The sequence below is a fragment of the Oryctolagus cuniculus genome, chromosome 3 (genome assembly GCF_051225735.1).
Source record: "Oryctolagus cuniculus isolate XC-2025 breed Fujian yellow rabbit chromosome 3, ASM5122573v1, whole genome shotgun sequence".
NCBI classification, from domain to species: Eukaryota; Metazoa; Chordata; class Mammalia; order Lagomorpha; family Leporidae; genus Oryctolagus; species Oryctolagus cuniculus.
Window position 1 is genome coordinate 115765892 of NC_142869.1, and position 13794 is coordinate 115779685.

Below are 13794 nucleotides of genomic sequence, written 5' to 3' on the forward strand. Positions count from 1 at the left end.
TATACAGAAGATCAGTTTAGCATACATTAAGTAAAGATTTCAACAGTTTGCTCCCACACAGAAAGATAAAGTGAAAAATACTGTTTGAGTACTAGTTATAGCATTAAATCTCAATGTACAGCACATTAAGGACAAAGATCCTACATGAGGATACTACATGCACAGTGACTCCTGTTGTTGACTTAACAAATTGACACTCTTGTTTATGGCATCAGTAATCACCCTAGGCTCTTGTCATGAGCTGCCAAGGCTATAAAAGCCCCCTGAGTTCACCGACTCTGATCGTATATTTAGACAAGGCCATGGTCAAAGTGGAAGTTCTCTCCTCCCTTCAGAGAAAGTACCTCCTTCTTTGATGACCTGTTCTTTCCACTGGGATCTCACTCACAGAGATCTTTCGTTTAGGTTTTGTTTTGTTGTTTTTTTTTTTTTTTTTTTTTTTTGCCAGAGTGTCTTGGCTTTCCATGCCTAAAATACTCTCATGGGCTTTTCAGCTGGATCCGCATGCCTTAAGGGCTGATTCTGAGGCCACAGTGCTGTTTAGGACATCGGCCATTCTATGGGTCTGCTGTGTATCTCACTTCCCATGTTGGATCATTCTCTCCCTTTTTTATTCTACCAGCTAGTATTTGCAGACACTATTCTTGTTTATGTGATCCCTTTGGTTCTTAGTCCTATCATTATGATCAATTGTGAACAGAAATTGATCACTGGGACTAGTGAGATGGCATTGGTACATGCCACCTTGATGGGATTGAATTGGAATCCCCTGGTATGTTTCTAACTCTACCGTTTGAGGTAAGTCAGCTTGAGCATGTACCGAATTGCACATCTCTTCCCTCTCTTATTCCCACTCTTGCATTTAACAGCAATCACTTTTCAGTTAAGTTTCAGCACTTAAGAAGAATTGTGTATTGATTACAGTATTCAACCAAAAGTATTAAGTAGAACAAACAAAAAAATACTAAGAGGGATAACATATTAAGTTGCTCATCAACAGTCAGGGTGTGGGCTGATCAAGTCACCGTTTCTCCTAGTGTTCATTTCACTTTAACAGGTTTCCTTTTTGGTGTTCAGTTAGTTGTCACCTATCAGGGAGAACAAGTGGTATTTGTCCCTTTGGGATTGGCTTATTTCACTCAGCATAATGTTTTCCAAATTCCTAACAGGGATCACTTTTCAGTTAAAATTTAAACACCTAAGAATAATTGTATATTAATGACAGAGTTCAACCAATGGTACTAGAACAAAAAAAAAATACTAAAATGGATAAAGTATTACATTGTACATCAACCGTCAGGACAAGAGCTGATCAAGTCACTGTTTCTCATAGTGTCCATTTTGTATTTCCAATGTTCGCTGAGTGATACACTACACATAAGTGAAAAACTGCAAAACTCAATGACTCAAAAGTATTGCCTGGGGGATGGTGTTGTGGCATAGATGGTTAAGCACCGCCTACAGACTGGCATCCCATATGGGCACCAATTCGAGTCCTGGCTGCTCCACTTCTGATACAACTCCCTGCTAATGCACCTGAGTAAGCAATGGATGACTGCCCAAAGTGCTTGGGACTGTACCACCTTTTGGGAGATCCAGAAGAAGCTCTGGTCTCTTGGCTTTAACCTGGCCCAGCCCCAGCCATTGCAGACATCTGGGGAGAGAACCAGCAGATGGAAGACTTCTTCCTCTCTCTCTGTAACTCTGACTTTCAAATAAAATAAAATAAAATAAAAAAAGAAGAAAAAAAAGAAATATTGCCTGGCTTTGTAAAAGCTTGTCATGAAACTGGAGAAACCGAGAAGTCACTGCTGGGCAGTGTGCCCATCCCTTAGGCATACATCCACTGGCCTAAAAGTGTGGCAGACTTAGTTCAAGGTTAAATTCTGGGTCTCCACACAAATTTTACAAAGGACCTTATGGCAGATTCTGTGTATTTATTTAATCACTATTCATCCACCTATATTGCAGAGGGTAGAAAATTAAGACCCTATTCCTCACACTCCTTTGCACCTAGGCTCCTGAGGGCTACTTTCTACCAATCAGATACATTTGCTGCAGTTTTGAATGTGAAACAGTTAAGGGAGGAGAGAAGGAGGACACAAAGGATCCATTGTGTTTGTGGGGAATCAAAGTAGGAACAGCCTGGCTCTAGGGCAACCAGCTGTCACAGTGGCTTCCTGGCTTTACAGAAAGGGCTTCCCAATTTTGGCAGAAGCAGTGTGGTTCCCTCATCAGCAGCTATAGCCATCAGCTTTCCAATTCCCTAAGCTGCTAGCTAGCTTCCTGATTGTGGCAGCAAAGCCATCATCCTTGGCCCAGTTCTAATGTAGGGTTCAGAAGCCAACTCTGTTTCCAGTTTCTATCGATCCCTGTAATCGATGCCTTCTGCTGAAACTAGTGGGAGGACACTGTGTTCTCAACCAGGGAACAATGCATGGTCTTGTCAAAGTTTCCCACTCCCAGAGCATCCCTGCTTCTGGAGTATTCTTTCCTTTTCTATGCCTTTATCTGTACAGACCCTTAGCAAAAGACATACCCTTGGGCAGACTGCCCTTATCTAAGGCCCAGAGACCTTGACAGAAAGTAAGCAACTAAATTTGAGTGAATCAATCCCAGATCCCATCTACTCCTTAAAGATACAGGCTCTGTGAAGACTTTTTTTTTTTTAATTAACTTATTTATTTGAAAGTCAGAGTTATAGAAAAAGAGGCAGAGACACAGAGAGATCTTTCATCTGCCGGTTCACTCCCCAAATGGCCACAATGGCAAGGGCTAAGCCAGGCCAAAGCCAGGAGCCAGGAGCCAGGAGCTTCATCCTAATCTCCCACATAGATAGCAGCATCCCAAGCACTTGGACCATCTTCTTCTGCTTTCCTAAGTGCATTAGCAAGGAGCTGGATTGGAGGCGGAGCATCTGAGACTTAAACTGGTACCCTTACAGGATTCCAGCATCGTAGGTGGCAGCTTTACTTTCTATGCCATAATGCCAGCCCCAGGGAGACTCTTTCTGATCATGCAAAACTAAGTTAAGCCCTCCAACTCTGTGCTTCTGTGTTTATATGACCAGTGCACTCATTGGTTGGTATACACTAATTACTTGTCATGCACAAACCTCCAAGCCCGTCTGTTGAGCTCCTGGAGGGAGGATGAACACTTTAGGTTCTAACATTTTTAAAAACTGAGCTATAACATAAGTGTAAGCTTTAGTGGCTTTTAGGTATTCATTACGTGTGTTGTGTAATCATCACCAGTATCTAAATCCAAAATAGCTCCACCACCTCAAGAGAGAAATTTCAGAGCTATTAGCAGTTAGCAGTTAGTTCCAATTCCCCTCTCCTTTCCATAGCCCCTTGCTACCACTAATGTACTTTCTGGCTCTATGGGCTTGCCTATTTTATGTAAGTGAAATTGTTCACCATGCAGTCTTTTGTGTCTGCTTCTTTTATTGAGCGTATTTTCCAGGTTCATCCATATTGTGACATAAATCAGGACTGCATTCCTTTTTATAGCTAAAAAATTATCCTACTGCTTCGGAAAAATCATGTTTTATCAATTCATCAGTTGAATTGAGGGCTCTTTCTACTTTTTGGCTATTATGCTTAATGCTGCTATGAACCTTTACGTCCAGTTTCATTCACTTCTGTATCAATACTGCTCTGACATGCAATGCCCCATGCCCTGATGTGTTCTGCTTTCCCCTTTTGTAGCCTGACTCACCAACTCTGTACTGCCAGCACCAACAGCACTCTAGCCCCCTCTTCATTCAGTTCACTTTCTCATACCCTAGGCCAGGCACTCAGTCTTTAAATCAAGAATATACATCTCCAACAAGAGGACACTCCAAAATACAATGAGAACTGCACATAATATTTTAATTAAAAGATTCACATACCCAAGTTATTCCAAACATACTTAAACATTTTACAATAACTAAATCAAGTACACGTTTTTAAATTTAAATTTAACAATTAAAACTTGGTTTCAGGGCCACAGCAGCCACATTTCAATTGCTCAATAGCTACGTATACCTAGTGTCTATCATACTGGAAATCACAGTTCTAGAAAACTAACCTTTAAGAACAAGTGCCCCAGGAAAAATTCAATTATCTAACTATGTGGAATCCAGAACAAAACAGAGGCATAAAGATTTAAATACCAAGGACTGTGAACTCTGTTCATTACACTCAAATTTACTAAATACCTCCAAGAACATGTCATAGGCTTTTCATCACATGGGACACAACCAGATTGAGAGACACACAATATACGCCTTCCAAACTACAGAACAACTTCAAGGCAACTCAAAATTAAGTCTCTATTTACTGTGGAATAGGCCAATAGCAGCATTCTAGTGGATGTGCTCCAAAATTCCATTTGAAGTAATATACACAGCATATAAAATGCATTTACCCACAGTAGCAGTTTTATAGCATAGGTAAGTGTTAAAGTTAGCCTTTAAAAGTAGATTGGACCCAAATTAAAATGATACAGGGTTGCAATTCTGTTTAAGTGTTAATTCAAAACTATGAGTCATGTTTTTCCAAATCGTAATACTTAGAAAAATATATCCAAACATGTTTTTAGCAGATAGCTAGCCTTTAAGGCCTTCAGCTGTCTGGACTCAAAAATCCAGCTCTAATTAAGCAACTGAGAATCAATAAGCTGACCTCACAGCAGAGGGCATTAACCCTGGTTAGTGATCTCTGACTTCAAAGAAACAAATTTTTTAGACTTTATTGCTCTAGAAGTCAAAATACAACCCTCTTTCCCATCAAGAGGTGAGACGAAGTGGAAAACAGATGCTGACAATAGATGGGGGAATGCAGACTCCTAAAGCTGTGATGCCATGGGGGTGGGAAGCAAAAGTCTTCCAGAATAAATAACTACCACGATGAGGAGAGAGAGGGGACAGAGAACTGGCAGAGGGCCAGCCTTGCTGAACTCAGGAGGGAAGGAAGACGGGGTGAGCCTTCTCATGCATGTGCTCCTGCATGTGTACACAGGGACAAGGAGAACTGGAAGGGGAGGCTCAGGATGGAACCCCAATTAGAACCTTAAAGTCATATTCAAAGGCATTTGAGAGCTGAAAATTCTGCTGCTATTGCTGATGATAATGACAGTAAAGACAACCACAATAACAGCTGATAGTTAACATTTCCCGAATGCTTTCTACCTGGGACAAACTGTTCAAAATTCTTTACATATGTATCACTACATAATCCTCATTTAGTGGGAAAGACCTCCATGCAGTGGAGAACACTGAACAGAGCACAAAGGAAAGAGCCAGACAGCCAGAAAGGAGGGGAAGGGCCCAAAACACACACTGGTTGAGACTTTAGGTTTTACCTAATTTGCTCTGTCAGTTTTAATAACCACTGTCTTCTTATTTAATCTCAGATCAAACAACAAAGACAAGGACTTTCTTTCTAAAACTAAGAGCCTAAAAATCCACTCTCTCCAGAAACTCAAACAATGCAGACAGTATAATGACATGCTTCATGAGACCTGAATTCAAGTCCCAGTTTGAGCCTCTTATTAGTTCTATGATCTTGGGCAACTCAACACTATCATTACTATTCTTAAAGAGGAGAATGAACTAAATAAACCAGCAGAAAACCCTAAATATTCACTGTCCCACCTCTCACAAACTCACCCTCTCCTGGTCAGAAAAGCCACAAAGAGAACAAAATAACCCTTCTCCTAAGACAAAACAAAACAAAAACAAACAAAAAGCTAAAACCATCAGTCATATCTACTAGCATGACCCCCACAAGCTGGAAGAAAGACTGGTATTATGACCCTCTGCCCTCTCTCACAGGCAGAATTTGAAAACAGTTTCAAACAAAACCTGTCTTTTTATATTGTGGCCTCCACCTGCAACAGGCACACCCGAGGAGGGGCAGGTATGTTCTGAAGCTGCTCAGCCTTCATGTGATGAAAGTGATGATCACTTAACAATACAACTGAAACTGAGAATGATCGAAAAAAAGTCCTGAGATACCATGAACATGATCTCAGTGAGGCTAGCAATTTACTGCATCTCTAACTCTTTTCATCTCCAGAAACATTTGATTTTCCATGAAAATGGAAAAAATGGAGGCATGAACAGTACAAATTAAAACCTGTAACATTCCCCTAAGTACTCTCTGGCTATGGGACATTTGACATTCAGAGCTATCCAGCTTCCCCTGCCCACTTGAGGATGGGGCTTGGAAAAGACCCCACCCCCCAACACCACCATGGTACCTGAGGCTGGCTTCATGATCATGTGACCTGTTCAGCTGCACAGGGTCCTACACTCAGTAGAGTTCTGCATTTGATTGTTGTTGATGTCTTGACATTCTTAGTAATTAACTGTCACTAATAATTCTTAAGAAGGGGCCTTGTATTTTCATTTATACTGGGCCCAGTAAATTAGGTAGCTTGTCCTGGTGGTATGTGACTCAGAGGAGATATTCAATTCATGGCAGCAGTTGGTAAGTTGTAGTGGCAGCCATCACAAACTAGGGGCCAGAACTAATTCAATTTCCTTTGAAACAGACTAGTTTTTATTCTTAGGAAGGAAAGACTTGACCCCACTCTATCACCAAAAGAAAAATGCAATTGCCTTTCCTTTGAAAGCTACAATAATGAAAATCTAATTTCCTTCTGATTCTCCCCAGTACTGTAGAAGGAGAAGACATCAGATGCTCACTCAGGGAGATGCTAACAACAGAGCAGTTAGTTCCAGCCACCAAGGGTGGGGCTGTGAGATAGAGCAGCACACAAGAGCCTTCCCCAGCACAAAGGAAGGAAGCACAAGGGGTACTCACATGAAGGGATCAGTTACCCTAAAGTAGAAAATGCACAAAAGCCAAAGTTAATATCTGCTGTCAACTGAAACATTCCATGGAGAGAAGCACATTCTTGTGATTTTTTTAATGTAAAAGCTTGATATAAAATAAGATTTTTGGTTTTGTTTAAACTAGACATGCTTTTAAGCTAAGTATGTTTTTAAGATGTGACAAAAATTACTTATAAATTCTTCATTTTTCTAATCAAGACTTAATGTTCACAAGAAACTAAAATTATAATTCTAACAAAGTAAAACTGTTGAAACTGATTTCATTCTTTTGTTTACCTGAAGATTTTAACTTTTGTTAGAAGGGTCATGAGAGGCAGATCGGCCCCAGCTTCTGCTAATGTCCCAACCACCCAAATAGCCCAAGGAGGACAGGGCCAGGTGCACAGCTACACATACATTTCCAAAGAGGAACTGCAACGTCATATGACAACAGCTGATTCCACACCAGACAGGAAATCTGATGTTGGAAATTTCATGGCTGAAAACTGTAAACTCAATCAGGTAGAAGCCAATCAAGTCAATCCCACAGAAGCAATTTAAATTAGCGTTTAAGTGTTTTTATAAAACAGACACCTAGTTTGGGCCCAACTTATTACCTGCCATATTCCAACAGTGTAGCATGGATTCGAGATTCTTCATCAAGTAACTCCTCTGCTCCCTGTTGGCGTTTGTATTTCCGACGGGGCTTGTAAACATCCTGAGTGAAAAAGACAACCAGGTTACTGAGTGTGAGAAGATTCTTGTCCTTAACCAGCAGCTAAATGCTGCCAGCTGGTGAGGGGGAGTGCGCCTTCTCCCCATCAACTGCCCACGTGGCCAGGACATGCTGGAGGAGCACAGAGGGCAGCCAGGGTGGCTGCCTTCATGGACTGAAGACACAGAAGCCGATGTCTGAATGCTAAGGGTGAGAGATCATGACCTGAATCTCTGGGCTTCTGAGATGACTTTAAACCTGCACACCTGCCTTTGCTGAGAAATAGAAAAAGAAAAGGCCCTGACATGGTGGAAAGGGGGCTCAGTAACAACAGGTCAAGGTTCCTTTGCTTTTAATTTTTTAAAATTAAATGATAGGCATTCACTGAAAAGTTCAATTAATTTGTAAATGTTCAGAGTATCCACCTTGCAAAAAGACAGTGCTGTTAGTGTTGGCTGTGGTCCCTTCTCTGTTATTTTCACAGGTGAGGACAGCCACTGTCTTTCTGGCCAGTAAAAGTAATCAATGTCTAACAACAACTTCAGAGTAATATGGTACTCTCAGCTTCTCATTTAGCTCTCTACATATTAATTTGCTTTAAATTTTATAATTTAATAATACAAATAATACATGAAAATATTTCTGTTAACAGTTTCAAATGTTATGAGAGAGGCAGAATTTTAAGAAGTCTGTCCTCGGCAGGCGCCGCGGCTCACTATGCTAATCCTCCGCCTGCAGCACCAGTACTCTGGGTTCTAGTCCCAGTTGGGGCACTGTTTCTGTCCCGGTTGCCCCTCTTTCAGGCCAGCTCTCTACTGTGGCCTGGGAATGCAGTGGAGGATGGCCCAAGTGTTTGGGCCCTGCACCCGCATGGGATACCAGGAGGAAGCACCTTGCTCCTGGCATTGGATCAGTGCTGTGCGCCGGCCATGGCAGCCGTTTGGGTAGTGAACCAATGGAAGGAAGACCTTTCTGTCTCTCACTGTCTAACTCTGTCAAGAAAAAAAAAAAAAAAAAAGAAGAAGTCTGTCCTCACCCCATCTTTCTCCAGAGGTGTCTCTGTCAGTTTGATGAGTGTACATTCTTCCAAACCTTTGCCTGGTGTATATATATGCTACAGGTATGCAATACGCATACATTTAAAAACAAATAGTGTACGGGGTTTTTATTACATGAAAGAGTATATTCTAAACATTGTCTGACAGCTTTCTTTTTTCTTTAACAGTAAAGCACAAGGCCGGCGCCGCGGCTCACTAGGCTAATCCTCCGCCTAGCGGCGCCGGCACACCGGGTTCTAGTCCCGGTCGGGGCGCCGGATTCTGTCCCGGTTGCCCCTCTTCCAGGCCAGCTCTCTGCTGTGGCCAGGGAGTGCAGTGGAGGATGGCCCAGGTGCTTGGGCCCTGCACCCCATGAGAGACCAGGAAAAGCACCTGGCTCCTGGCTCCTGCCATCGGATCAGCGCGGTGCGCCGGCCGCAGCGCGCCGGCCGCGGCGGCCATTGGAGGGTGAACCAACGGCAAAGGAAGACCTTTCTCTCTGTCTCTCTCTCTCACTGTCCACTCTGCCTGTCAAAAAAAAAAAAAAAAAAAAAAAAAAAAAACAGTAAAGCACAGCTATTTCCATGAAATAAAGTTTCACAAAAATATATTCTCTTTAACTAAATGTAATAATCCTTAATACAAATGCTTCCTATTTTATTTAGCCTTCAACCAAGATACACATAAATTATTTCCAAGTTCTTATTATAAATAATGCATAAATGTGGATAGCATATAACTTAGAAGTGAAATCACAAGACTGAAGGGTGTTTATGATACCAACCTGAACCAAAACAAACAAAAAAACTTTGCTGATTTATGTGTCCAGCAACTTGTTATTCACTCCTCCGGCAACAGTAAATAACAAGGGGGTACTAAGATGATGGAGAAGGGAGGGAGTTTGCTGCTTCAGTCTAGGGGAAGATAGTTTTAAAAAAGTGAGAAGAGCGCAGTCTCTGGGAAGAGTTAGGGAGAAAGCAGCAGAGGAAACTCTACGCAAATTGGAGGGACACAGTGGACCTACATGGAGGGCAAGGACACACACAACTCAGAACCCCAGGAGCCAAGAGTCTCTGCATCAGTGTTGGAGACTGAGGTGAGACCAGATTGCAGCAGCTCAAGCCACTGGTGAAAGCTTCAGGAAGAGCCTAGAGGGAATCCAGCTTGGAGCCCTGGTCGGGGGGGAGGGGTGCAGTGTACCTGCCAAAGTAAAGGAGAAAAAAGAAACAGGGTGGCACATTCTCTCTCCCTGATCACCCTGCAACAGAGTCCTACAACCAGCCAATAGAGAGCAGGCACCATTTTGGACATACCCAGCAATCAACCAACTGGAGCCTGCTGAGTCCAGTGGGGAAAACAGACAGGAGGCTGAGTGCTCATGACTGTGGGAGGCTTGTGTGCCAGGACTGTGAAAACACTGAGGCTGTGTGGGAGTCCCAGGGTATAGCTGGGACTTTGGGCAGTAACTGTGGGAGGCTCCACATCATCATGGCTCCCTGGTTACCTGGCAAGGGACATTGCTGGAGATTCTGAGCTTGCATTGAGGGCTGCCCAGATCCTCTGTGGGGTCCTTGTGGAGGAGCGGACGAATAGTATACCCACTGAGGCTAGCACCCAGGCACAGGTTTCCTTTGAAGAGAGAAGCTCAGCTGAGTCTACACCAGCAGACAAGAACAAACCTCCCTACTGATTAAAAAAAAAAAAAACGAGAGAGAGAGAGAGATTTACCATGACAAACCTGTGTCACTTCAGACATCTCCTTCACCCTGGAGCACCAAACACAGCTCCCTGGCCACACCTACCATACTCCTCTAGATATTTCCTGAAAGCAGACACTCCACTAACCCACTCAGACATAATCTAAACTGACAGAATAAAAAAGGGAGAGAACAATCCAACATGGGAAGTGAGATACACAGCAGACCCATAGAATGGCCGATGTCCTAAACAGCACTCTGGCCTCAGAATCAGCCCTCAAGGCATTCTGAAGAGCTGAAGGCTGAAGAGCCCATGAGAGTATTTTAGGCATGGAAAGCCAAGACACTCTGGGAAAAAGAAAAAATGACCTAAACGAAAGATCTCTGCAAATGAGATCCTAGTGGAAAAAACAGGTCATTAAAGAAGGAGGTACCTTGCTCTGAAGGGAGGAGAGAACTTCCACTTTGACTATGACCTTGTCTAAATATATGATCAGAGTCGGCGAACTCAAAGGCCTCCATAGCCTTGGCAACTCATGACAAGAGCCTAGGGAGATTACTGATGCCATAAACAAGAGTGTCAATTTGTTAAGTCAACAACAGGAGTCACTGTGCACTTACTCCTCATGTAGGATCTCTGTCCTTAATGTGCTGTACATTGTGATTTAATGCTATAACTAGTATTCAAACAGTATTTTACACTTTGTGTTTCTGTGTGGGTGCAAACTGTTGAAATCTTTGCTTAATATATGCTAAATTGATCTTCTGTATATATATAAAGAGAATTGAAAATGAATCTTGATGTGAATAGAAGGGGAGAGGGTACGGGAGAGGGGAGGGAAGTTATGGGGGGGGGGAAGCCATTGTAATCCATAAGCTGTACTTTGGAAATTTATATTCATTAAATAAAAGTTTAAAAAGAAACAAGTATTACCTCTTCCTCAATTCTTTTTGCTTTATGATTCTCCATCTTGCCTCTACTGTTATTTTCCTACTTTCCTGGCTATTCTTACACATTTTGTCCTTCAAATGAATTTTACTATCAGCTTTTCAAGTTCACTGTGAAATACTCTATTTGGTTTTTATTAGGATCACAACAAAATGCCAAGAGCCAAGAATTCCATCCAAGTCTCTCACATGGCTGGCAGGAACCCAAGCACTTGGGCCATCATCTGTTGCCTTCTCAGATGCAGTAGCAGGAAGCCAGATAGGAATAGAGTAGCCAGGACTTGGATCAGTACCCCAGTGCTGATATCAGAACTGGGACCTTAATCTGTTGTTGTACAATGTCAACCCCTATAATAATGTACTCCTACCTCAAGAAGCAAGGTTTGTCTATCTACTGAAGTCTTTTTTTATTCTTGAATACAAGCTTTCAAGTAGATAGTCACTACATAAGCAGAACTATCTAACACCCAGGGCCACAAAGGACTTCATCAATCACAGATACAAATTTGTCAGAGACACATGATTTTTAAACTAAAGTGTATTGAGGTTTATCCTCAACATAATTTATAAAAACATAAAATACACTAGTACCTTGCTGGCACACCAGCTGCCTTTTTGTACTCCAGAGCCCTGAACCCATATTATAAGGTAATGTGACTTTGACTGTCAGCTTAGCCATCAAGGTCATTCATTTGGGTTAGAATCTCAAACCAGATCATCTACAGGTGGAGACCTACAGTTATTGAGCACCTGCTATACGCCATGTACTTTCTTTAGGAGATAGACATATATAAATTTGTATATATATTTATATATATGAATAATTCTGTCCTACCAGAATTCCCCACATAAAAACCTCTGCCTGGACAGCCCTGTGACAAGCATTACTATCAGGTTTCCCCAGGTAGGGGTATCCTATTCCAATCAGAATTATTCCCTCTTGATAATTCTAATAAATTCTTATTTCTTTACATTTTATTATGAAAAGTTTCAAATAGAAAATATTTCTTGTGTAATTTATACTACATAATTTCAACTATTTTGTGGAAAAGGGAGTGAGATAGGGTCTGAGCTAATAGGTAGCTTTTACAAACTGCTGCCACAAACATTCCCTTATTTGTTGCTAGTGTCGACATGAATAGGAATCTATAAATAAAACAGTTACGGTGAAATGAAAAATACAATGAGTCACATGACGTCAGTTATTGCATATGATTTAATTTCCACTGAACTCTACTATTCCCGCAGCACTACATAATTGAGCTTAATTCAGTTTTCCCTAGATACTACTGAAAGAGTCAATGACTCAAGGCAAGAAATCAGATTAAAAAAATAAAAAGGACTGACTCCAAAACAACATACCAACATTCTGAAACTAACTTAAAAGGAACTTTAATTTGCCAACTAATAACAACACTGACTTTTTAGCCCTAAGTACCCCAGCTTCAGTTCCAAGGCTTTTCCAATATACTAACTTGCCCACCAGCCACTTCTGCTAGCCATCTCACAAGGCTTATTACACATTCTAAAAGCTGCTATGCAGCCTGTTACAATGTTTTGCTTAAGTAATAAGGACCTAAACAGGTCAACTACAAAGAATGATTGCTAAGTCACCCTTTAAGGCACAGGAGTCAGGAACACTGATGTCTAGTCCTATCCTTGCCAATAAACAGCAAGGCAGTTTCCCTCCATTTCTTTATCTGTAGCATGGGGTTGGACTAACAGATCTTAAAGGATATTTAGCCTCTCATACTTTTTTTGATCCTATAAAGATAACTACTTGGTAACATAATTCTGTCAAAAATTTGAAGCTTGAGATTAATAAAAAAAAAACCCACCATACTATACTTGATTATGCTTTCAAAAAGGTATACAAAACCAACTTCTTTCACCCTAATAGCAGTGACAAGAGTAATAGCTATCATTTGTTGGATGGTAGGTATGTGCCAGGCACCTGCTTATAGTGTATGGGCTGCCCACTAGACACTCACACATCTTAGGGAAGCTATCTTTGTCTTCTGTCTACAGATGATGAGACATGGGCACAGAGATTAAATAGTTCACCCCTGGTTACCAAAGCCATAAGTGATAGAGACAGGATGATTCCAGAACAGAGACTCGGAAGAATTGCACAAAATGTTTTATATCTCAACTCAGATCACCCTTCATTGTGGGTTCTGATATTTTGTTTTTGTAGATATTAAAGGACACATGAGCAGAATTAAAATATTAAGGCAATCCTTGTGTAAAATGGAGAACTCCAGCATTGCGAGAGTCAGATCTCTTCTACGTAGGACAAGTCAGACTCACCTGTCAAAATGATGCCTCTGAACCTACATTCCAAGTGCCAGGGGAGGGAAACAGGACAGCACAGCCACGACAGGGTCTGCAGCAAATCCCTGACTGCTGCACTCACAATTAGAGTAGACAACTTCCTTACTGAAATAATGGAGCAGGAAGTGACACAGCTGCTACTGATCTTGCATTTCATACTTAAAGGCTCACTAAAACCCCACTAGGGCCAGACTATACTCAACTCAGCAGGAACTCACTGATCTTAATAGCTTATTC

General features: G+C 41.6%; 1 protein-coding gene across 2 annotated transcripts in view; it reads right to left on the reverse strand.

Annotated features, from left to right (window-relative positions):
• The window catches only part of CCDC93 (CCC complex scaffolding subunit CCDC93), a 106261-nt gene that overhangs the window by 67058 nt on the left and 25409 nt on the right, over positions 1-13794 (reverse strand). Inside the window, exons 7-8 of one of the 2 annotated variants that reach the window (XM_089327985.1) lie at positions 7444-7544; positions 6816-6833 (exon numbers count right to left, since the gene is read on the reverse strand). In XM_089327985.1, the coding sequence (XP_089184111.1) occupies positions 6816-6833; positions 7444-7544 (119 nt within the window). 2 annotated transcript variants of the gene reach the window in all.